The 25452-nt window shown below is 48.5% G+C and overlaps 2 protein-coding genes across 3 annotated transcripts; both read right to left on the reverse strand.

The window, feature by feature from the left end:
* Nucleotides 1–225: 225 nt before the first annotated feature.
* On the reverse strand, nucleotides 226–25305 carry HOGA1 (4-hydroxy-2-oxoglutarate aldolase 1). 2 transcript variants are annotated; one of them, XM_012767650.2, is made up of 7 exons: nucleotides 24770–25303; nucleotides 12755–12883; nucleotides 12441–12568; nucleotides 11845–11979; nucleotides 11494–11590; nucleotides 9705–9838; nucleotides 226–1237 (listed from the first exon to the last, which is right to left on the reverse strand). In XM_012767650.2, exons 1-7 carry the CDS (start codon nucleotides 24978–24980, stop codon nucleotides 1088–1090), a joined length of 984 nt encoding a protein of 327 aa, XP_012623104.1. In that variant the 5' UTR covers nucleotides 24981–25303; the 3' UTR covers nucleotides 226–1087. The 2 variants fall into 2 exon arrangements, with proteins under 2 accessions (XP_012623104.1, XP_075866014.1); XM_076009899.1 differs by having other exon boundaries at nucleotides 1107–1237; nucleotides 9705–9921; nucleotides 24770–25305.
* C14H10orf62 (chromosome 14 C10orf62 homolog) lies at nucleotides 18333–19776 on the reverse strand. Its single transcript, XM_012767694.3, has one exon. The coding sequence runs from the start codon at nucleotides 19549–19551 to the stop codon at nucleotides 18703–18705; it is 849 nt and encodes a 282-aa protein (XP_012623148.1). The 5' UTR covers nucleotides 19552–19776; the 3' UTR covers nucleotides 18333–18702.
* Nucleotides 25306–25452: the final 147 nt, after the last annotated feature.

Below are 25452 nucleotides of genomic sequence, written 5' to 3' on the forward strand. Positions count from 1 at the left end.
AGTTGGCCAGTTAATTTCTTTCTATTTTTAGTAGAGATGGGGTCTTGCTCTTGCTCAGGTTGGTTTCGAACTCCTGATCTTGAGCGATCCAGCCACCTCAGCCTCCCAGAGTTCTAGGATTATAGGAGTGAGCCACCACGCCCAGCCTCTAGGAAGGTTCTTGACATCTGGCCAGGAAACCTAAGATCTGCGTAGCAGTGGAGTGTCCATCGGTACATAGCCACATTAGTTTTACTTATTAAACTTTATTATAGTAACAAAGTGATGATTTTTTATTTATTTTTTACACAGGCCTATGGTATCGAAGGAAAAGTGTTTATATATAATAATAAAAGATATAAAAGCCAAGTGCCTATAGGCAAGAGGATAACCTTGTCTCAGGCCAAGTCCCCTTCCCTAGTGTTTCAGACCCAGGCTGGCCAAGATAGTTGAGAATGTAACATTTAGCCACCAGGTGTCATTATTTACCAATATGACAAGCCACTGGGCTGTCTATGTACTCAGGGTTAGAATCAAGGCTATAGAGGCAAATATGGGATGAATGAAAGTAGATTTAGAAAGGGCATTGTGGCTGGAATGCAGCTTGGGGGTACCTTTCAAAGACCAGTGACACTTTCCTGATCAGATTTCCTAACCTATTGCTTTCCCTGGAGGGAGTCAGAACTTGAGTTCTTAGGCACAGCCATGGCTTCCAGCTGCATTGTACCAGACTCAGTTTGTAGCCCCAAGTCTAAGTAATCACCCATCAGTAAAACAAAGTCCCTTACTGTGGCAATTGCACCTCTGCCCTTCCCCTCTGGATCCTCCTTCATGTGCCTCAGGGCACAGGAGAGCATCCACAGTGGAAAGGCAGGTAAGAAGTTGCTCCTTCCCAGTGTAAATGTGTCTACAAACAGAGTTTAGGGTACAAAAGTGAGAAGTCATGGGGCTGTGAGAATAGGAGAAGTGCGTGAGCTTGCCTTGCAGAAGGCTACCTGGAGGGTGGAAGTAGGGAGCCTCTACCCCAATCCCTCGCGCTCCTCTTTAGGCTGCAGGTGCAAGGCAGGAGGCTGAGATGGGCTCAGGCCCACATAGACCCTGCTTGCTCTCAGAGCCAGCCATTGCTGGTGAAATCTGCGCGCAGTGCCTCCTCATCTGCGGGCCTCAGCTCCTGCAGTGGGGACCGGCAGGGGCCTCCATAGTAGCCAAACCAGTCCATGGTTTTCTTCAGCCCTGGGATCCCGAAGCGCCGGGTCACCTGAGAAGCGGGATGTGTTAGACAGGAAATCCCTTGCACACACCCAGAAAGTTGCAGTTCCCACCCTCCTCCCCCAGCGAAGTAGCTTCCAAATCCATTGCACTCTGGGTTGATGGGGATCCAGATATAGAAAAGCAGATCAGTTAGCACTCTGGGAGGCCAAGGCGGGCAGATTGCTCAAGGTCAGGAGTTCAAAACCAGCCTGAGCGAGACCCCGTCTCTACCATAAAAATAGAAAGAAATTAATTGGCCAACTAATATATATAATATAAAAATCAGCCGGGCATGGTGGCTTGTGCCTGTAGTCCCAGCTACTCGGGAGGCTGAGGCAGGAGGATCGCTTGAGCCCAGGAGTTTGAGGTTGCTGTGAGCTAGGCTGACGCCATGGCACTCACTCTAGCCTGGGCAAGAAAGCGAGACTCTGTCTCAAAAAAAAAAAAAAAAGAAAGAAAGAAAGAAAAGCAGGTCAGTAAGGGCAAAATGCAAAAATGTCAGACTAAGGAAGGGAAGTGCCTCCTTTGGTTCTGGGAGAAAAATCCACCCCAGCAGGGAGGAGAATGGCATTCTGTCCTCAAGCTGAGGTGGGGGAAAGCAGCAAGGCTGTGGATCTGGGCACTAAAGCTTCACCAGTCTGCAGCCCAGCTCCCTGGAAACTCTAAATGCTCCCACAGGAAAAACAACGTGTTGTGGCTCAAAGAAGTTTTGTTGTATAATTGTGTATCATTTACTTATTATCTCTAAGCAAGTTCTCTTGTCTGAAAAATGAGGGGGCTGAACAACATCATCTCTAAAGGCTTTTCCATTATAATGGGGGACCTAAAGCTATTGTCATAATTTAAAATCATGTATACAATTTTACAGGATAAATGAGGCATCAAGTTTCTTTGCTTTTGGTTTAGCAGCTGGTTACTTCGTGTTGATCAGAAGTGTTAGATGAATCTTTGACTAATTAAAAACTAGGAAAGTCATCCTTACTTAACACAGTTTTATTTGGAGGGCAGCTAAAACCTTAGAAGTGTGGGCTTCATGATGGGTGAAAATAATTAGAGGTTGTTAGGGGTAAAGATCAGGCCCCATTGATGAAAGATTGACCAATAACTACTCACTGCTAGAGGACAGTAGGCTTTACAAGCATGGCATTTTTTTCTGGAATGGGTAGTAAGCCACCCTCCTCTAGGCCCAGCCCCCTGTGATATTACAGCCTGACCTTTTTACCTAAAACCTGAGTAGGTGGGAAGAGGGGAGAGAATGGAAATGAGAGGTACCTAGAGAAAAGCTTGCTCCTACCATGAGTTTCTGAAGATCTCTGGCATGCCCTGTGTTTAGACCCTGAGAAAGAGTTGAACACTTTGGAGGTAAAGACTGCAGAAAGTCCTAAATATAGCTGGGGGCAGGAGGCAGGGTGGTGGGAAGGGGGAGGAAGGACATTGTGTTCAACCAGGGCAGAGCAATAGAGTGACATCAAGCTACCCCTGCGGTGTCTGAGTGTACAGCCCAGGCAGCAGAAAGGTGTTCCAGGCATTCCTGAGTGTGTGCCCAGAGCTGGCACAGGAGAGGGCACGGAATGAAGGGTGGATGGGAGAATGTGGGATGACACAGAGCTAGAGTGGCAGCTAGGCATCCTCTCCTCCCCAGGGGCAGCCCAAGCTGCTCTATCTGTGAAACACCTACCCCATAGAGATGTCACAGGGCCAGATGAGAAAAACACCCCTAATATTAGACCAGTCCCCCAGGAACCCTAAAAGCTCCTCCTTTTCCTGTTCTAGTGGCATGCAGGTTCTGGACCTTCTTTCACAGGTGGATGGGAGTGGGAAAGCAGAGGTCCCAGTGGAACGTCTGGTATTCACAGGACAGCCCGTGCCCTGCTGGGCTCAGATGAAAGGCCCTCTTTTCTGCAACTTCTTACAGCCTGTTTGAGTATCCAATCCCTGGAGAACCTTCACATCCAGGGAGACTCCTGCTGTTCTTTCTCTAAATCTGCATTAATCATCTGCCCTTGAGGGAGATCGAGAGCCCACCCACCACTTTACCCAAACAAAACACTGTTGTGAGTGATTAGCTCAGCCTGAGATTATGGTGAGGCTAATGAGGCACTTACCTCAGATGCAAAACTCACGAGAATGCCAAAAAACTGAACAATCAAGACAAAATTTCCATGTATTTAGTGCTTTTTTTTTTTTTTTTTGAGACAGGGTCTTGTTCTATTGCCTCGGCTAGAGTGCAGTGGCGTCATCATAGCTCACTGCAGCCTCCAACTCCTGGGCTCAAATGATCCTCCTGCTTCAGCCTCCTGAGTAGCTGTGACTACAGGCACGTGCTCCCATGCTCAGCTAATTTTTTAATTTTTTGTAGAGATGGGATCTTGCTATTGCCTAGGCCAGTCTCATGCCCCTGGCCTCAAGTGATCCTCATGTCTCAGCCTCCCAAAGTGCTGGGCATGAGACATCACACCTGACCTCAATGCAATATTTAAAAAAAATCAAAATAAATGCAAAAAAGAATCCATGATGAGCAAGCTTTTAAATAAAGACAGAATCTCATAGCTGTGCTCTGCCATATTATAGGCTAAGGTGAAAGTAATCATGTGTGCCCCTATATACATGTCCTCATGTTTATTTATTTATTTATTTATTTATTTATTTTAAAGAGACGGGGTCTCGCTATGTTGCCCAGGCTGGAGTGCAGTGGCTATTCACAGGCGGGATCCCACTACTGATCAGCACGGGAGTTTTGACCTGCTCCGTTTCCGACCTGGGCCAGTTCACCCCTCCTTAGGCAACCTGGTGGTCCCCCGCTCCCGGGAGGTCACCATATTGATGCCGAACTTAGTGCGGACACCCGATCGGCATAGCGCACTACAGCCCAGAACTCCTGGGCTCAAGCGATCCTCCCATCTCAGCCTCCCGAGTAGCTGGGACTACAGGCGCGCGCCACCGCGTCCGGCTATTTTTTAATGGTTAATTTTTTTTCCATTAAAGCCAGGAAAGTAAAGTTATAATAAATTACAATTTGGTATGCATACAATAGTTAAACCTAAAATACTGCCATAAGTTCTAATATACCTACTTTTCACGATTTTTCTAATTTTTTTTAACCTGCTTTGATGTTCTGAGGAGGAAAAAAAATCACCATTTAGAAAAATACTTACATCGGGTGTCGGGCAGGTGGGAGGGGGAGAAGGGGATGGGTGTATTCACACCTGATGGGTGCAGTGCACACCGTCTGGGGGATGGACACACTTGAAGCTCTGACTTAGGTGGGACAAAGGCAATATATGTAACCAAAACATTTGTATCCCTGTAATATGCTGAAATTAGGAAAATAAATGAATAAACCTTAAAAAAAAAAAAAGCACTCTTGGAGGCTGAGGCGGGCAGATTGCTCAAGGTCAGGAGTTCGAAACCAGCCTGAGCAAGAGCAAGACCCTGTCTCTACTATAAGAAATTAATTGGCCAACTAAAAATATATAGAAAAGGGCTGGCCTTAGCTCAGCGGTTTCTTCGATCGCATTTCAACAACTTCTCTGTGTAGTCAGAGCGGTTCGATACCCACCCGCGGGCGCTCTCCAGCCCTTTAAAATAAAAAAAATATATATATATATATATATATATAGAAAAAATTAGCCGGGCATGGTGGTGCATGCCCATAATCCCAGCTACTTGGGAGGCTGAGGCAGCAGGATTGCTTGAGCCCAGGAGTTTGAGTTGCTGTGAGCTAGGCTGATAACACAGCACTCTAGCCAGGGCAACAGAGTGAGACTCTGTCTCAAAAATAAAAAAAAGAAAAGAAAAATACTTAGAGCTTCCATTTTCAGGAAGATGGAGTAGATGTATTTATCCTTACTCTTCCCAATAAGTACAACAAAAAACGCTGGACATTGTATAAAAACAGACATAAGAAGACTCTGAAAAGGCCGGACATGGTGGCTCACGCCTGTAATCCTAGCACTCTGGGAGGCCAAGGCAGGCGGATTGCTCGAGGTCAGGAGTTTGAAACCAACCTGAGCAAGAGCGAGACCCCATCTCTACTATAAATAGAAAGAAATTAATTGGCCAACTAATATATATTGAAAAAATTAGCCAGGCATGGTGGCGCATGCCTGTAATCCCACTATTCGGGAGGCTGAGGCAGTAGGATTGCTTGAGCCCAGGAGTTTGAGGTTGCTGTGAGGTAGGCTGACGCCATGGCACTCACTCTAGCCTGGGCAACAAAGCGAGACTCTGTCTCAAAAAAAAAAAAAAAAAAAAAAGAAAAAAAGACTCTGAAAGGCAGAGAGAAGAAGGAAGAGCATCTTAGGACCTTGAGACCCAAGAAACATCACAGTGGTGAGTCCCCTGGCCCAGACTTGGAGCTGAAAAGGCCAGCAGCCATGCAATGCCAATGGGCAATAAAAGCCCCCCCAAACCCAGTTCTTTCTAGCCAAAGGACCAGGAAAGGGGTAGCCTGGCAAGATGGAAAACTTTTAGAAAATAACTGCTCTATTCCAGCCAAACACCACAGAGCAAACTCGTCCCAACCCTACCCAGGACAGCAAAGGATGAATAAGGAAGCCTGAACTGCCACCCCCTACTCCCAGCTGGAGGGTGTCACAGCTGGACTACTGGAGGGGAGTCAGGACTTTCCACAGCCCACCCTTAAGGAGGTCCCCCCAGCCACGAGACACACGTGGTCCAGGGGAGCAGTAAGGAGGTACGCCTACCCCTCCAGCCAGTAGGGGCCTAGTATAGGGCCTAGTGAAGACGTGTAATTTTTTTTAAAAACTCCCCAGAAAAGTAATTTCCAGGCCCCAGTGGTTTCACTGGAGAATTCTACAAAATGTTTAAAGAGTACTGGATACCAATTCTACACAGTCTCTTCCAGAAACAATAGAACAGGAGGGAACACTTCCCGATTCATTCTATGAATCTATTATCACCCTGATAACAAAACTGAAGGCTGTACAAAAAAAAAGAGGAAAACTACAAACCAGTATTCCTCATGAATATAGACACAGAAATCCTTAACAAAATATTAGCAAATGGAACGCAGCAACATATCAAAAGAATTATATACCGTGACTAAGTGGGGTCTATTCCGGGGAGGCAAATCTGTGCCAAAGATTTGAAAATGAATCAATATAATCCACCACATTAACAGGCTGGAGAAAAAGTCACATGATTATATCAATTAATGCAGAAAAGTATTTGACAAAATTCAACAGCCATAAATGATTTTTTTTTTTTTTTTTGAGACAGTCTCACTCTGTTGCCCGGGCTAGAGTGCCGTGTCGTCTGCCTAGCTCACAGCAACCTCAAACTGCTGGGCTCAGGCAATCCTCCTACCTCAGCCTCCCAAGCAGCTAGGACTACAGGCATGCGCCACCATGCCTGGCTAATTTTTTCTATATATTTTTAGTTGGCCAATTAATTTATTTCTATTTTTAGTAGAGACAGGGTCTCGCTCTTGCTCAGGCTGGTCTTGAGCTCCTGACCTGGAGCGATCCTCCCACCTTGGCCTCCCAGAGTGCTAGGATTACAGGCGTGAGCCACCGTGCCTGGCCCATACATGATTTTTTAAAACTCATAAAACTTCTCAAGGCAAGACAAGTAACTTTGTAGAGAAAGGAAAAAAAAATAAGATTAAAAATTTTTAAAAATTATAGAAGAATAATTTTATATAAAAAAAGAAAATAAAGAAAACTAGGAATCAAGGGGAATTTACTCAACTTGATATAAACCATCTACAAAAACCTAGAGCTAACATTATACTTAATAGTGAAAGGGTGACTGCTTTCCCTTAAGATTAGGAACAAGGCAAGCATGTCCGCTGTCACCACTCAAATTTAACATAGCATAGGAGGACATACAGACCAGAATAGAATAAAGAAAATTGCTTATTTGTAGATGATATGATTGTCTACATAGAAAATCGTGAGGAATCTACAAAAAAAATTTCCTAGAACCAATAAGTGAGTTCAGCAAAATCACAGGCTGTGAGATAAACATGCAAAAAACCTATTGTGTTTTTACATACTAGCAATGAACACATGGACAGTGAAGTTAAAAATCCAATATTTTCAATCACTGAAAAAATATGAACTACTTAGGTATAAATTGCTCAAAACACGTACAAGATTTGTTTCCTGAAAACTACAAGATGCTGAAGAAATCAAAGAATATCTAATTAAATAGATACATTTTGTTTAAGAATTGGTAAACAACATAGTGAAGATGTCAACTGTCCCCAGATTGGTACACAGGTTTAACACAATGCTTTTTTTTTTTTTTTTTTGAGACAGAGTCTCGCTTTGTTGCCCAGGCTAGAGTGAGTGCCGTGGTGTCAGCCTAGCTCACAGCAACCTCAAACTCCTGGGCTCAAGCAATCCTACTGCCTCAACCTCCCGAGTAGCTGGGACTACTGCATGTGCCACCATGCCCAGCTAATTTTTTCAATATATATTAGTTGGGCAATTAATTTCTTTCTATTTATAGTAGAGACGGGGGTCTCGCTCTTGCTCAGGCTGGTTTCGATCTCCTGACCTCGAGCAATCCACCCGCCTCGGCCTCCCAGAGCGCTAGGATTACAGGTGTGAGCCACCTCGCCTGGCCTTAACACAGTTCGTATCAAAGTCCCAGCAAGATTTTTTGTAGGTAAAGACAAGATTATTCTGAAATTTATATGAAGGAATATAAAGGGAAGGAATTAGACTAAACCAATTTTGAAGGGAAAAAAAAGAACAAAATGGGAGTACTCAGTCTACCTATTTATTTTATTTTATTTTATTTTATTTTATTCTATTTTATTTTTTGAGACAGAGTCTTGCTTTGTTGCCCAGGCTAGAGTGAGTGCCGTGGTGTCAGCCTAGCTCACAGCAACCTCAAACTCCTGGGCTCAAGCGATCCTTCTGCGTCAGCCTCCCGAGTAGCTGGGACTACAGGCATGCGCCACCATGCCTGGATAATTTTTTCTATATATATTAGTTGGCCAATTAATTTCTTTCTATTTATAGTAGAGACGGGGTCCCAGAGTGCTAGGATTACAGGCGTGAGCCACCATGCCTGGCCAGTCTACCTGATTTTAAGACTCTTTAGCTACAGCAGTCAAGTCTGTGTGGTATTGCAGAGGGATAGACACACAGATCAATGGAAAGAATAGAGAACCCAGAAATAGACCCACACAAATATGCCCCATTGATTTTGACAAAGGTGCAAAGGTAGTTCAATGGAGGAAAGATAGCCTTTTCAACACATGGTGCTGGAGCAAGCAGATATCCATAGGCAAAAAAAATCTTGACCTGAGTCTCACACTCTATGCAAAAATTAACTCAGAATGGGTCATAGACTTGTAAAATGTAAAAGTGTAAAACTTCTAAGAAAAAATAGAAAATTTTCATGATCTTCTGAAGACTCTTTACAAAGAGCTCTTAGACTTGACGCTAAAAGCACGATCCATAAAAGAAAATATTGATACATTGGACTTCATCAAAATTCAAAACTTTTAGCTGGGCAAGGTGGCTCACGCCTATAATTGGTCGAGGTCAGGAGTTCAAGACAAGCATTAGCAAGAGTGAGACACCATCTCTACAAAAAATAGAAAAATTAGCTGGGCGTGGTGGTACACACCTATAATCCCAGCTACTCAGAGACTGAAGCAGGAGGATCACTTGAGCTCGGAAGTTTGAGGTTGTTGTGAGCTACAATGATGCCACTATACTCTACCCAGGGCAACAGAGTGAGACTCTCAAAAAAACAAAAACAAAAAAACACTGCAGGCCGGGCTCGGTGGCTCACGCCTATAATCCTAGCACTCTGGGAGGATGAGGCGGGCGGATTGCTCGAGGTCAGTAGATCGAAACCAGCCTGAGCAAGAGTGAGACCCTGTCTATACTATAAGTAGAAAGAAATTAATTGGCCAACTAATATATATAGAAAAAATTAGCTGGGTATTGTGGCGCTTGCCTGTAGTCCCAGCTACTTGAGAGGCTGAGGCAGCAGGATTGCTTGAGCCCAGGAGTTTGAGGTTGCTGTGAGCTAGGCTGACGCCACGGCACTCACTCTAGCCTGGGCAACAAAGCGAGACTCTGTCTCAAAAAAATAAATAAATATATAAAGGCCCTTGGTTCACTCTCTCCAAGCAGAGCATCTTTAAGTAGGATCCTAGGATTACTTATGTCACAGTCACTCGGGATGTTTGTTTCAATGCATATTCTTGTGCCTGAAGGATTAGAATTTTAACTAGCCACCTAAGGGAATTCTAATGAACACTTAAGTTTGAGAACCAATAGAGCTCAACTTTAGATTGAAGCAATAGAGCTCAATCCTGTCTAAAGTCAGGATTTTCTGGACAGGCATAAGGAATTCCCACAGTGGTATGTTCTCTAAAAGGACTTTCTGAAATGGAAACCGCTGAGTGGGGACCCAGTGCCAGCCCTAGGTCCTGCTCCAATGAGGACACAGACCCCCCGCCCCCACTGCTGCCATTGGCTCACCGCGGCATTCGGCTCAATGAGGCGGTGCTGCAGCTTCTGGGCATCTTCCCATTGCCCCGTGAGGCAGAGTCGCTCCAGCTGGCACAGCTGAGCCCCAAGGACATTGGCCAGGCCACATATGCCCCCCACAGCTCCTGCCCCAGAGTAAGATGCAGAACATCAGCCAGGCCTCTTCCCACAGAGAATCCCAAACCCTGGTCCCCAGCTCCTCTTCCTTCTGCGGACATAAGATATGGATTTCTGTGCCACTGGTTGGCCACGTCACAGGCGCGCTCTGTGAGTCCAGAGTACACATTTTCAAACCGAAAAGCTGCCTGCATATGCAAAATAGAGTCCTGCCCACAGAGTGCTGCTCAGAGCTGATCTGTAGGGGGCAGGTAGCATTAAAGGAGAACTCAAGGACAGTTTCTGCCCACACCCCTCTCAGAGTAAAGTCCCACCTGCTGGTTGGCACCTCCAACATCCCCCTGACTCATCAGTCCTGGAAGGGGGTGGAGTGGATGGGAAGTCTTTGCTCTTCTGAAATCTTATTCCCCCCAGTGAATGCAGCTGGGACAGCAGTGGGGGTGTGCAGGGGGCAGTGGAAAGAGCTCTGGACACAGGAGACTGGGCATTTCCTCCCATTGGCTGCATGAACTTGGACAAGACCCTCTCTAGCCTCTTTGTGCTCATCTGGGCAATGAAAATGGGTTGGCTGTGATCTCAGAAAGCCCTACCACTTCTGCAAGCCTGCAAGTGGGATCCTAAGGCTTGTTAGGAGTGGCCCTAAGCACAGTGGCCTCACGACTGGAGAGACAGTAAGAAATGTGGACGAAGCTAAGAGAGCGCCACTTACAGAATGCCTACTCTACTATGTTCCAGGCACTGTGGCAGAGCCGGAGCTGATGCTCTCTAATCCTCGCAATACCCCTGTGCTTTCTGGAGTGGAAACTCAGGCCCAGAGAGGCTGAGTGCCTTGCTGCACAGCACTCAGTGAATAAATGGCAGAGCAGAGATTCCGGCTCGGATCCCCCAGCCTCCAGAGCCTGTGCTCTTTCCATCTACCCCACCCTCGGGGATGAGGCAGAAACGGATCCCCTCCTTGCATGGTGACACTACAGAGGGAGATGTACACGGATGACGAGCCCAAATCTGCAGAGACTAAAGGGAACAGGAACCAGCGTTGTCCCCTACAGTGCAGGGAAGGTCACTCAAATCCACTCACTGGGGCTTCAGCCGGAGGGGCAGATGCTTCCCTCACCCTCCCCTCCCTTCCTGGGCTCAAATCCAATCAGAACCCCAGGATCTTGACTGGAAACAGATAAGAGCAGTCTAAGACATTTCTAGGGTCCTGGACTGGAACAGAATCTGATTGGGGAGCTGAAGATCTGTGGCCCAACCCTGCAGGTCTGACAGTTCATTCTGGCTGGGACGGGGGAGAGGAAAACGGACTCCTGAACCAGAGGGGAGGGCCCCAAGGCCTCTGCCCTCAGAGAATGATTTACAAGGCGAGCTTAGAGGAGCTAAATTTGTCATCTAAGCATGGTACTTGGGACTTAGAACTGTAGGCATCCTTCCTACAGGCCAGGGGTTGTACGTGGCCACCCTCCTCTACCCTACAAGGTCACTCATGAGTACCCAGTATTCGGACAAGCAAGTAGTGTGACCAGGTTCTGAGCTTTCAGAGCAGGCAGCCTGGCAAACTGCCCTCTACAGCCCCACCCTCAGCCCTCACAGTCTCTCCCAGCAGATCCAGCTGCCTGGTGCATCTTGGTTGCCCATGATAGTTTGAGAGTAGCAGGAGGCCTACCTGAGGCATAGCTGGCCAACAGGAAGCCAGCAGATCCAGCCAACACCTGGAAATCCTGCTTCTTGGTCTTGTGAACAATCAGCCCAATCCTGGTCACCTGCAACAGCAAATGTGGCATAAGAGCTGGGCCCAGAGCCTTGGCCGCCAGTCTGGGCAAGTGTAGAATAACAGCCCACTTCCCCCAAACATGCCGCAAAGTTCAGACAAAGCCCCAGAGAGCCCACACGACAGAGAGGCCCCAATCAGGAGCCCAGGACTGAAACGGATCTCAGAGCTGTCCTGCAGTTGGTAGCAAAGGTGCTAGGGCCCAGAAAAGGAGAGGATGCTCCAGCGGGAGCTGTGGCCACTCACATCACCACCGCTGTCCTTCATGCCCACGATATTCGGGTGCTGGGAGAGCGTGACCACCGCATCCACAGGCAGGTCCAGCCCCGTGTTGGCTGGCACACTGTACAGCACCACAGGGATTGGGGAGAGGTCAGCAACCTGGGGGTGCAGAGAAGAGGGGAGCAGGCAGCCTCCCCAGGTGCTGGGTCTGGAGGCCTGCCCCAAGGCCTGGCCTGCATCACTGCAGGGCTACCTGGGCAGGGCCACCTCCATGGCCATAAGCCACTGGTGCGACATGCCCTGATTGTAAGCAACAATAATGGGTAATATGGATAGAGTGCTTTCTACATGCCAGGCACAGTCCCAAGCCCTTTCTGTTCCTGACCTCATTTAATGCTCATGACAGTCCTAAGAGATGGATGCCATTGTTCCTCCCATTTTAGGAAACAGTGACAGAGTGGTTAGGTGAGCTTCCTAGTGTCACACAGTGTGTACATGAGGGCATGCCATCCTTCTCCTAGAGCTGCCATTCATGTGAAGTAGGCTCCACTCCACTCCTAGCTTCTCTCATCTCCTCTCCCTGGGCAGAACCTCCTCTTGGTCCCAGGCCTCGAACCCACCTTGGTGTAGTGGTGAATGAGGGCTGCACTGCTCATGCGGCCACGATAGTAGCAGGGGGTCACCACCAGGGCCGCATCAGCCCCGACCTGGGCCATGCTAACGGTCATCTCTACCGTGGCTTGAGTGGCTGCAGGAGGAAGGAGGAGGTGAGGGCAGGCGGAAGGAGGCCTGGGCCAGGGCTCCACGCCAAGCAAGGGTGCCTCAGTGTGTCCCAGAAGAGGCAGAACAAGGAGACAGAACCCGAGCCCAGGGCCAAGGAGCCTGGACATTGGGCACCCAGCCACCCCCCAGGGCCCAGGCATGCTGGCCTCACACTCGCAGCCGGAGCCGGCTAGCAGGAGCTTGTCCTTGGGCATGGCCTGGCGCACGCGGCTCACCACCTCCAGGCGCTCGCTGCTGGTCAGGAAGGGGAACTCGCCGGTGGAGCCCTGGACCAGGAAGCCTGCAAGAGAGGCCCGGTCACAGCCCAGCCAGGACAAGGGTGCGCCTACTCCCCAGCACCATAGCCTTCACACGGCTCCTCCCCATCCTGTCCCGATGCAGGCAGGGTGCTTCCACCCAGCTGCAATGACAGTGTTCGCATCGTTTTTCTTTGCTTTAATGAAATGTTTTAGCCGTACCGAATGGAACAGGCAATAATATAATCCACATCCATGCGCCCAGCCCCCACGGCAGCCCTGCCCCTTCACCCTCCTCTTCCTTGACTCTGTCCTGACTCAGGTGTTTACTGTCCCCATTTGTGTCTTTATACACGTAAGATGTACATATGGTACCATGAACAAGATATAATATGGTTTTTGTAATTTTGAGCTTTGTAGAAATGGAATTGAGCTTATAGCCTTCTGCGGTTTGCTGTTTTTGTTTATGTTTTAATCTTTGTTCATAGCAGCACATGTAGCGCTGACTCATTCATTTGTGTTTATTTATTTTTATTTTATTATTATTTTTTTGAGACAGAGTCTTGCTGTGTTGCCCCATGCAGAGTGCAATGGCATCATCATAGCTCACTGCAACCTCAAACTCCTGGGCTCAGCAATTCTCCTGCCTCAGTAGATGTGACTACAGGCATGTACCACCACACCTGGCTAATTTTTCTATTTTTTTGTAGAGACAGGATCTTGCTCTTGCTCAGGTTGGTCTCGAGCTCCTGGCCTCAAGGGATCCTCTTGCCTCGGCCTCCCAGAGTGCTAGGGTTACAGGTGTGAGCCACCACGTCTGGCCGATTCATTCACTTTAATTGCTGCATAGTATTTTACTTTTCATTCTCTTGTTGAGAATATTTAGAATGTTTCCTTCTTTTCGCTATTACAAACAGTGCTGAGACAAACATTTTCTGAAAAGACTTCTGTGCACATGTCTAAGAGTTGATCTAGAGTCCAGACACTTAGGTGTGCGATTGCTGGGTCATAGCTGTGTGCAGCTTCATGTGTGCCACATCTGCAGTCAGTCAGTGTATGCCCCGTCAGCAGCATAGAAGTGACTGTCAGTGGCCACCCATGCCACCTCTTGGTATTGTCAGGACAAATTTTTGCCAATTTTCTGGGTGAAAGTGATATCTCGTCGTTTTATTTTGCATTTTCCTCTTTTATCAATCATGTAGATTTGAGGTTTCTAACCAGGAAGCTGTAAGCTATACCAGTTAACAGGTGTCAATCCTTTTATTTGTACAAGAAGATTGGTGCTCTTCATCTGAAAGTGATGAGAATGGTTAGTAGAATCATTTTCCTCTCAAGTTTTTTTTCATTTAGCTTCCTCTTTCCTCTTCTTTCCTTTCTCCTCTCCACCCCACTCCATAAAAAAAAAAAAATTGAACTAGTTTATGAATACAGCATACAACAGGATTGTTCATTGTAATAATAGAAGGACATTGGGGAGAAGGACAAGAAAATAAAGCCGCAAGCAGTATTGGTATCCAAAAGCCCTGCCATACAGTGTGAGAGACAGGCCATCAGTTGGAGTTGGAGCTTCCCTACAGTCCAAGCTAAAAGGGAAACATGGTAAGCGAACAGACATGTAGAGCCCCAAAGATAAAAGCCAAGCAAGTGTCCTGAGAAACACAGAGTTTCCTGGCACTGGGACCAAGAGAAATTGTTCCTGTGAGTCATCCTTCAGGGGACACAGTGTGATGTAGACTGGACTGCACACCACAAGTCTTTTTCATGCTGTTTGCTGCACATTATATTCCACTGAGTGGGTTGCCAGGGTGTCTCTTACTGTAGCTTTCCCCCACCTTGCTTTGGTAACATTGCAGGGAACATCTTGAGGCAAATGGCTTTTGGCTCCTGTTGGACTGCTCCCAGAGGATTGAGGCTCCGTGTCAGGCTAGAAGTGAAGGCGGGAACCTCCTTGTGTCCTGCTATGTGAGGCCCCAGCACTTTCCCGGTGGGTCAGGCCCATTCATAAAGGCTGACACCCCTGGATGGGACCCAAGTCTGGCCAAAGCCGCACCAGCACCCCTTGACTAAGGAAGGATTTAGAGACCAAGCTCTTGCTGTTCCTCTATTCAAATGCCAAAGACACCTTCCTCCCCACCCCTGCCTGCCACCCTGGGCTGGGGCAGCTTCTCCCTGTGGTCGCCCACTGAGCCACAGTCACTTCCTCCAAAGGTACCCTCCATCCTGGTGGTCAGTTCCAGAGAACCCCATGCCCCCTGGTTGGAGCTGGCCTGAACAGCAGGACAGCTGGGGCTCGCGCTCCGGGCGGCAGAAGCAGGCCCCCACGCTCAAGGCTCCCGTGGCACAGCCGTCCCTCCTGTCTTAAGGGGGGCAGCGGACCCGGCCTGACTCCCAGGAGGAAGACGTGCCCAGCTGGGGAAGCAGGAGCGTGGTGCTGTCAGGGAGCACTAGGCTCAAAAGTCACTTCTGGCTATTGAGCAAGTCATGTCACATCTCTGAGTCAGCGTTCCCTTTTCTATGGGCTGACGAGGAAACCATTTCAATCCTGCCTTATCAGGGTGTTCTTGGATAACCAGATGTACCGAAAGATCTAGGAAATCTGTGAACGCAGTCCCCTCCTTCCCCCTGGCTAGAGGGCCAGCGGCAGGCCCGTGTGCCTCCGCTAGTGTAGATGGGGGCCAGAGGCAGGAAAAGGCCAGGGCCCCGGCAGAGCAGGGAGTGAGGACAGGGAGCGGCAGAGAGGCAGGAAGGCAGCACAGTGGCATGGCCAGACCCACCTGCTCTCAAGTCAGAGAAGCGGGAGACTAACCCCCGGTGTGGCTCCCTCGCCAGCTAGGAGATTGTGAGAAAACGGCTTGACCAAACCTCAGCTTCCTCAACAGAAAAATGGGGATAATATTAGCACCTTTTTCAAAGAGTCGGTTTGAAGTTTAAATGAGCACTTAGATCAGAACCTGGTGCTCAGTAAATATCAGCTATCATTCTTATAGGGGCAGGAGAAAGTGCTCAAGCCTAGAATCAGGAGGCGTCCTCTGAGGCCCCTCCAGCTGTAAGACGACTCTCATTTTGGAAGCTACTCCTCCTGCACGCCCCCCCCAACTGTTACACTTGCTGTCCTGGGAGCCGGGGGGCCTGGGAGAAGAGCGGGTGTTTGGGGCTGGGGACGCACGATCACATGGTGATTTACTGTGGCCAAAAGGAGTCATATAAGGAGTATCCTCAGTCACTGTTATGCCCTCTTGCTCCATCATCATTGCCACCTCCTCTGAGAAGTCTTCCTGGAATCCCTCTACGGGACCTCTCTGCCCTGCACTTCCATCACCTGTCCCTTGTACTTCCTGTTGCCTACTCACACGCACCGAGGTCCCCAGAACCCTTCGATTCCTGCCCCTGACGCCATCTGTGTGATGAGGCAAAATTTCTCAATCTGGCCTCTCCTATAAAATAAGAAAGAAGGCCAGGCATAGTGGCTCATGCCTGTAGCCCTAGCACTTTGGGAGCCCAAGGTGGATCGCTTGGGGGTCAGGAGTTTGAGACCAGCCTGAGCAAGAGCAAGGCTGTCTGTACAAAAAAATAGAAAAATTAGCCGGGCACAGTGGTGCACGCCTGTAGTCCCAGATACTTGAGAGGCTGAGGCAGGAGGATCACTGGAGCTCAGGAGTTTGAGGTTACAGTGAGCTATCATGACACCACTACACTCCAGCTTGAGTGACAGAGTGAGACCCTATCTCAAAGACAAAAGAAAGTTCTTACCAAGAGTATATATTGGAGTTGGCTGCCTAGAGGCCATTTTGCTTACAGCTCACAACTAAATTGTCTGAAAATATTTTTTAACTTTAAATTTTGACTTACTTTTAGACTTATAGAAAAGTGGCAAATTGGTAGACTATTGTTGCCCCCCCAAAAAATAAATAATAAAAAAATAGAAAAGTGGCAAAAATAATACAGGGAATTTCTATACATCCCTCACCAGCCTCCACCAATGATGGTGTCTTACCACCTACAGTCCGATGGTCCAGAGAATTAACATTAGTATGATACCATTAGCTAAAGGCTTCATTTGAATTTTGCCAGTTTGAGACTTTTTTTAAAGTTAAGTTTCCAAAGTTGTAATTGGCTGACCTGAAGTTTCATATGAGCTTTTAGCAAGGGATTTAAGGTCTTCCAGATATTTCCGTGCATTTTAACAATCGCTTTCAGAAACCAAACCTCACCACTTTCTTGGTTTTTATCTAATTTAGCAACCTCCTACATTTTCTAGTGTGATTGACTCCAGTTTTCCCAATTAAAATTTTTATTATAAATTATTTTAATATTTCAAATATGCAAATATATATCTATAAAGTCACTGATTAGGAATGTCAAAAAATTCACATGAGCCCAAGTGTGCTCTATTAAAGCATCTGACAACATTTAAGGTGTTTATGGATTTATCCATCCTTTGCATTGATTCTGGGCCCCTGGGGTTTGAGGCGCGCAGGTTGGGAACCACCAGGAAATCCATAATAAATCCAAACGTTAAGAAATTTCAAAGAATCACTTAGAGTTAGTGCCCTGTCACTGACTGGGGGAGGCAGCTGCCTTCCCTTTAACTGCCTGACAAGCTCCGGAAAAGGCTTCTTGGCACCCAGGAAGAGGAGGCCAGGAGAATCCCAGGCTTGCAGGAGGGCAGAGAAAGTGTCAGGACATGTGGAAGCAGTCAGGGGAGAGCACGGGAGAGGTGGAGCCATCTGGGGGTGGTGGGAAGAGGACGGGGAGGCAGGGACTAGGGGTGCGGACTTCCAAGTCAGGCAGGGCTGGGATCCAATCCCACCAACATTGCTTGCTATCCATGTCATCTCAGGCAAATTATATCTCTGAACCTCAGCTGCTTCATTTGTAAAGCTAGGATAATACCTTCCTTGTGACTTAACACTTAACACAAACCAAGGCATATACTAAAAACTCAAAAAAAAAAAAAAAACAACCCTCAAAAAAGAGGCAGCTGCTAGTAGTATTAGTAGTGCCAGTAGCAGCAGCTGCAGGCACAGTCACAGCCCCCAATAATGACATAAAGGAGAAGAGAGTGCTACGCCGTCTCCATGGCTGTGGACGTACGTAGGTGTAGGGAGGTACTAACGTGGATCCCGCGGGCAGGGAGAGAGAATTGCAGTGTGGGGTGCCCCATGGCTTGAGAAGAAACAGGGTGAGTGAGGATGGCACCAGGAGGACCAGGGCGCTAAGTCCCACCTGGCTTGCTTACTTTCCTCTGGAAGCCTGTTTCTTCCCCATCTCCCCTGACACCTGGCTGCTTCCCCCTGTCCCTGGCAATAGCAGGGTGGGGGGTGCTGAGGCCTGGAGATATCCCTTCCCCACCCTGAGACCTGGTAGGCCATTTTATGGAATCCTAAATCAGTCCGAGGGCCAAGGCCCCCATGCACAGTCCTGTGGAGAAGGAGCCCTCTCCCTCCATCCCCGCCCAGGCCTCCCGCTGCCCACAGAGTCCTGGACGCTGAGTGAGGGGCACGCAAGGCTTTATTGGCTCCGCCGCAGGCATCAGCGTCAGTGCGGGCCTCTCGGCTGCTCCTGGGGTCTGCCTCGTCTGTCTTCTCTCAGTGGGGCCTCAGGGGCCTCAGGGGGTGTGTCAGCTGCTTTGCTTCCTCCCAGCCCTCCTTCCACCAGGGGCCATCCTCTGTGACAGACGCCACTCGTGGAGTCCAAGGGGCCATCATCCCCATGGGGGGCCTGAGGGTGAAGGGGCTTCGGCAGCAGCATCTCACCCTGGGCCACATAGATTGCCACATAGGAGAGAAACAGGCCTGTGTACGGGGCCAGCCCTGCTGGGGGAAGGGGCATCTCCATCCATGGTTAGGTGGCTTCAAAGGAGTCATAGGTGGCTGCGGTTGGGCAGGCTGTGCCTCTGGTGGCTGGAGTGGCTTGGGTGACCCTGGTGGCTCAGGTAAACTGGGTGACCCTGGTGGCTCGATTGGCCAGGATGACACTGTTGGCTCGGCTGGCCTGGATGACCCTGGTGGCTCGGTTGGCCTGGGTGACCCTGGTGGCTCGGTTGGCCTGGGTGACCCTGGTGACTCTGGTGGCCATAGTGACCCTGGTGGCTCTGGTGGCCATGGTGACCGTGGCCATAGAAAGTGTGTATGTGGTTGGCACCAGCTATGGTGTTTTCCCGCTTGTTGAGGAAACTCCCTTTCAGCTTCATCTCCACCTCCTCGAGGGCCTTCAACTCCTCCTGGTTGATGTCCCTGGACTGCAGGTGGCCTGACTTCTTGCAAGCCGTGGCCCGCTGCAACATGGAGTTAGCCAGTTGCCGTCCCTTGGTGTCGATCTCCTTGGTGCAGGCAGCCACGGCAGCCCACGTGGCCTCATCTGAGGACGAGGATTTTCCAGACTCCTTGTGGGTCTCTTTGATCACCGTGGACCCAGGGACCTTTTGCTTGCTGGTGAAAGATTCCCGGCGCAGAGCAGTGCCCACTTCTCCTTGCCTGGTGGTGACGGTCTCCATGTGAACGGTGGTGCTGGCCTCTCCGCCCCCACTTTCGGGCTGGGGAGGGTTGTGGCTGGTGCTGGCACCATTGGGGACCAGCTTCTCTTCGGAAAGGCGGCTAAAGTGAGATTTGATCCAGTTCTCATTCTCCGCTTTGTGGCATTCCGGTGACTCACCCTTATTTTTTGCAGTTTGAAGGATTGCCTTCCTTCTCTTTCTCTGAACCCACAGCATGAGGCCTCCACCTCCTAGTATAAGGGCGGCCCCCAGCACCACCTTGCATGATGGTTGCTGGATGAGCTCCAAGAAGTTCTCCAGGACCCTACGCCAGGCACGCAGAGCTAAGAGCACACTGGGAGTGGGGGAGCCCAGGTGGTGTGGCTCATGCTTGAAAGGGCAGGCTCCCCAAGGGTTTCTGGCAGGCAGGCCCCCTACTACAGCCCTCTATAATGCCCCTACCGCCTCAGCAATGAACCCCATTGTGAGGAAGGCAGTTGGGGGTGGGGTGGGGAGATGCCACAGCATCCCTTATGTCTAGCCTGGCAGGCATTGCCTGAGGCCTAGGTCCTATCTCCCACCCTGACAGCTGTCCCCAAAGTCAGTAAAAAGGCAGCTTCTTCAATTCTGAGTCCCTCTGCCTTCTGCTTGTAACCCATTCTGCAACTTATTCCTTCTTATCTTCCAGTCTTTGGTTTCTCTTCTTCCCCAAGAGGGCAGAGGGTACCGTGTCAGGCTGGCCATGGCAGAAGGACCCCCTTGGCTGGGCTGGCATCCATTCCTGGCTACACGAGCCTGGTGTCTCCCTCTATCTAGGGTACATCTCTGCTGCCAGCTTGGCATATTCCCTCCCCACTTGCAGTCCCCAGCCCCATTACAGGGCAGAGTCCAGAAGGAAAAGGGCCTAGGAGGGAGCTCATTCTGGAATAACATGATGTCACAATTGGGGAAGACAAGCAATGGGCTGAGAAGGCAGAGTGGATAGGACAGGATATGTCACTGGGTTCAGATCCCTAGGGCCATTCCATGATGGGGCTGCTACCTCTTGCCTTAGTGATGTATCTGCAAACGAAGAATTCACCCCTTGGGAAATGGGTATGGTTCAGGTTGTGAGTGGGTGGACTCCTGGCCTGGTGGCTTCCTGTAGGTGCAGATACTGAGAGCCCAAGTAAAACCCAGGGCCTCTAGGTAGAAACAGGCCTGGGCCACTGCATTTTTATTCCCCAGGAGGTTTCTAGCACATTAAAAAACATAAGGGAATGCCAAAATAGGGTCGTAAAAATTGTGATCTATTTTTTTTTTTTGGATTTTTTTTTCTTTTAGAAATTCAGAATCAATGAAATTATGATCTTTTAAATAAAATATTTTCTTTAACAGAGTCATGGTTTTTTTTATAAAGCCTTCTTTATTACTCTTGTTAAAATTAATTATGCTTTCCTTTTTGCTTCTACAGCATGTTTATATATCTGTTTAGTATTTATTTCATTCTCTTTTATTTTCTTTGAAAATCCACGCATCTGAATTGTTCTATCTTTGATATGATTATTTTGTCTCTTATTCTGGATTGTAAGTGCTTTGAAGGCAAGGACACTGTCTTTTTTATATTTGTATTAACTATCTTCCATGTGTCTTACACATATCAATATACTAAAAAAAAAGATGTATTTTGTCCCCTAAGGTAATTTTTATTACAAATAGGCACATTTAACTTTTTTTTTTTTTTTTTTTTTTTTGAGACAGGGTCTTGCTCTGTTGCCTGGGCTAGAGTGCCATGGCATCAGCCTAGTTCACAGCAACCTCAAACTCCTGGGCTCAAGCAATCCTCCTGCCTCAGCCTCCCAAGTAACTGGGATTACAGGCATGCGCCACTATGCCTGGCTAATTATTTCTATATATTTTTAGTTGGCCAATTAATTTCTTTCTATTTTTAGTAGAGATGGGGTCTTGCTCTTGCTCAGGCTGGTCTGGAACTCCTGACCTTGAGTAATCCTCCTGCATCGGCCTCCCAGAGTGCTAGGATTATAGGCATGAGCCACCTCACCTGGCCTTCAGTTTTTATTATATTAAAATAATAATAAGCAACACTACTGTAACACTAAAAAACTGTGAAGAGTTAATAAAAATTTGATAGTTGTAGATTTTTTAATATATTTATATACATTTATATTTATATATTTATATAAGGTCTTGTTAAGTAAGCTTCCTTCCCATATCTCTCTACTTAACCAGGGATAAGATGAGAATTGAAAGAAACTGAGGACAGTTTTGCTGAGCTAGGGCCAGTAACTATATCAATCTCATTTTTGTTAATTTTTTTCAAGAAACATCATAATCAAATGACTAAAAGCCATCCAAAACACTGGGAAAGGTTCTGAGACCCAGAACCTCTATGTAACACTGATCAGAATTGATGACTACCAGAAAAAGGTTATGCAGGTCTGGACTGAGAAGCAGAAGTCTCTAGAGCAGAAACACCCAGAGTCATGGTCTTAATGTACACAAAAAATATTATATCTTATCACAAGAAGCCATCATCCATTCTACATACTGAAGGAAGAAGACACAGCTTAAAGTTTCACTGGGAACCTCATCCCTGCAGTCCTGCTGTAGTATCTATCTCTGTGTTGTCCACTAACGTCATTTGGAAATAACAATCCAAAGTCCATCTTGGAGGTTGTTTATGGATGTGAGTTCAGGGCCACATGGCCCTTCTGCAACAACCCCTCCCTCCTGTCACTGATTATAACTTTTATTTAAAAAGAAAACTCTTTATTCACATAATCCCTACAAATTAGCAGTACCAAAAAAATAAAAATAAAGATTAAAAAAAAAAAAAGAGTTGCACAGTTTCAGCTGAAGCCTTCCAGAAGAATCTTTAACTGTTCACCAATTCATTCAGGGCAGGTTCCCACCTCTTCTAGAGGATGCTTTATCTCATTGCAGGGGGCCCTTGCAACGTGAAGAGTGTTTTTTCTCACCCCTGCTTCTGAGTGTTGGGCTACAAAGTCTATCCCTGGGGCCAGGAGAGGGCAAAAGAAACACAGATATAAAAGCTAAAGTCAGGCTGGCACAGTGGCTCACGCCTATAATCCTAGTACTCTGGGAGGCTGAGGTGGGCGGTGGGTGGGTCGCTCAAGGTCAGGAGTTTGAAACCAGCCTGGGCAAGAGTGAGACCACGTCTCTACTAAAAAATAGAAATAAATTAATTGGCCAACTAAAATATATAAAAAATAAATAAATAGAAAAGCTAAAGTCGTTGGCTGCTTCCTTCCTGGGCATTTTAGCTGTGTCCTGGGTGCAGTGGCAGGACCCTCTGGCTGTGGTCTTGGTGCCAGTGCCCCATGTTTGAACTTGGGAGGAACATGCTGACCCTGTGGCCAGAAGCCTGGAGACTCAGTTCCTACTCTAAAATGAGGAACCCGGATTAAAGAGGTTAAATATTTTCCCCAAGGTCACTGTGACTGGCAGAACTGGCTGAGTTTTGCCCACGTCATCTACCGCCAGATGCCAGGCTCTTTCTACCATGGCCACTGCCTCTCTGGTGTGTGGGTGAGCAATCAGATGGGAGCAGGAGCCTGTGTGGGTTGCAAGGGAGACAGACTCATGGGCACATCTGGCCAAGTCCAGCAAAGCGTGCACTGGGCATCCCCATCCCTCTGCAGGCATGGGTAGCTGGCACAGAAGGGAGGGTCCAGAGAGGAGTCTGAGGGTCTCTGGATTCTCTGCGTGGCAGGCAGGCACCAGATGCAAAGTCTACCCTCCCTACCCTGAACAAGAGAGTCCTTGAACTCTGACACTGACGTTCAAGGAGCTTCTTCTCACTTTGCTTCAAGAGAAACAGGCCTAAGCCCAACCCATGAGCCAAGCTACAGCAAAGGATTACTTACTTTGTGTCCCTGTTCAATACAGGCATCCATGGGGCATTCACTGTCCCCCAGGGAAGGAGCACATCCCCTCAGCACTGAGTAGACCCTTGGACCCGTGGTCACTATCACAAAGTGGCTTTGTCACAGTGTCAATCATACTCATTTTAATAATTATCGTCACTGGGCACAGTGGCTCACGCCTGTAATCCTAGCACTCTGGGAGGCTGAGGCAGGCGGATTGTTCAAGGTCAGGAGTTCGAAACCAGCCTGAGAAACAGTGAGACCCTGTCTCTACTATAAATAGAAAGAAATTAATTGGCCAACTAAAAAAAATATATATAGAGAGAGAAAAAATTAGCCAGCCATGGTGGCGCATGCCTGTAGTCCCAGCTACTCAGGAGAGGCTGAGGCAGGAGGATCACTTGGGCCCAGGAGTTTGAGCTTGCTGTGAGCAAAGCTAATGCCATGGCACTCACTCTAGCCTGGGCAACAAAGTAAGACTCTGTCTCCAAAAAAAAAAAAAAAATAATAATAATTATAATAATTATCGTCATTAGAGTCAATACCTTCAAGTGTATACCACTCTATACTTCACAGCATGCTTCATTCACATTCTTTCAGATTTTTCTCCCAACCACCCCGATATGGGCATTTCACTCTCATGTGTCAGAGGGGGAAACTGAGGTTTTGAGACATTATCCCATAACAAATCAGTGGCAGAGCTTTGATTTGAAACCAGAGTCCAGGGTGTACACTGCACTGCCTTGGGCAGATCCACACCAATCCCAAAGCTAGTGAAGACCTGTGTTGAAACACTGTGTGGTTTAGCAACTCAGGTGGGTGTAATGAGAGTAAGGAATGGAGTGAAATGGCAAATCTCAGCTCAGCCAGGTATTAGCCGAGTGACCCTGGCAATGACTGTGTCCCTCTGAGCCCTGGATCCCCATCTATGAGATGGTGCTATTGAGAGTACTACCTCGGGGAAATGCCATGGTGACGGATGAGGGTGGGCAGGGCAGGGCAGGTGGAATGTGCCCTTTCCTTCTTCCTTCATTCATTGCATCCATGGCTGTGTTGCATGTGGAGCGTCACAAGTATGATCTGGTACCTGACCTCAGAGACAGGGAGACACATGTGTAAAGGCGGGGACCCATGTCAGAAGAGCCAAAATGGAGAATTAATCTTGTCAAGGAAGGCCTGGTCCAGAGAGTATGGGAACAAGGCTTGAGGGAACTGAGACCAGCCGACACCCTCACATCTGCACCCAGTGCCTGGCCGACCCCCATTTCACACCCATTATCCAGTTTGGTCCCACAGCAGCGCTGGGAGCTAAGGCAGCAATTAGTTCACAACTGGGGAAACTGAGGCGAGTGAGGTTCAGTCCAAGGTCATAGGCCAGTAGGAAGCTTCCTGCTGTCCCCTGACTCCAGACCAGTGGTCCTGTTTCTCTCCTGTGATAAAATGACCCACCGAGTACTAGACTATCCCCAGCAACTTGCAAAGCCTGTGTACCCTCCCATGGTCGCTGGCCGGAGAGCACAGGGCCACTCACATCTCCATGGCGCCCACAGTGGACAGGCCCTACTTACCTCGGAAGGGGAGGGTGCCCAGTTTGTGCAGATTCTCTTCCAGTTTCCCATAGTCCACCTCTGCGGTGGCAGTGAAAGGGGTGGTCAGAGGGGGGTAGATGCCCGAGATGTCCACCTTCTTCCCCTCCCCTGAGGCCAGGCCCCTCACATTCCGCGCCAGGCCCTTGCTCAGCCCCTGCCTCACAGAGGACCAGACTCTGGGGCCCATCATCTCTGCAGCAGGCCCAAGGCCCTGTGGGTCTGTGCCCCTGAGTGAGACGGGGTGTGGACTCCTTCCAACCTCCGTTAATGATCAATGTGTCTAGTTAAAAATTTGTAGCCCCCTTGACTTGTGGCCACTGGGGCAGGCCAGAGCTGGGTGTCCCCAGAGTCAGGGACAAGGCCTATAGGCCCCAGGGGCATTGGCTGGAGAAATGCCACAACCCAGTGTCCCTCTGGCCAGGTGGAAGGCTGGTTCCCGGGGTCTTGACACCAAAGGAGTCTCCAGTGAGACCTAAGCCCTCGTCCCACAATTCCCTGCCAGGAAGCCAGAAGCCAGCCAGGCTTCCGAAGCAGTTAGGAGGCTGGCGGAGCTGATTGGCTGGGCTGGCCCTGCCCCCCATGGGAGGCGGGACAAGGCTGGGCCCGGAGCCGCCTGCTGGAGCCCAGCCACCCTCCGCCGCCCACCCCCTGCTAGGCTCCTC

The sequence above is a fragment of the Microcebus murinus genome, chromosome 14 (genome assembly GCF_040939455.1).
Source record: "Microcebus murinus isolate Inina chromosome 14, M.murinus_Inina_mat1.0, whole genome shotgun sequence".
NCBI classification, from domain to species: Eukaryota; Metazoa; Chordata; class Mammalia; order Primates; family Cheirogaleidae; genus Microcebus; species Microcebus murinus.

What these genes read in the sequence shown, in the direction of transcription:
- HOGA1 (XM_012767650.2), bottom strand. Translation starts at nt 24,980, where the DNA reads ATGATGGGCCCCAGAGTCTGGTCCTCTGTGAGGCAGGGGCTGAGCAAG. An exon ending in GGGCACCCTCCCCTTCCGAG is followed by an intron (nt 12,884 to 24,769) that starts GTAAGTAGGGCC and finishes CCTCTCTTGCAG; the next exon opens with GCTTCCTGGTCCAGGGCTCC. An exon ending in TCATTCACCACTACACCAAG is followed by an intron (nt 11,980 to 12,440) that starts GTGGGTTCGAGG and finishes CTGCACCCCCAG; the next exon opens with GTTGCTGACCTCTCCCCAAT.
- C14H10orf62 (XM_012767694.3), bottom strand. Translation starts at nt 19,551, where the DNA reads ATGCTGTGGGTTCAGAGAAAGAGAAGGAAGGCAATCCTTCAAACTGCA.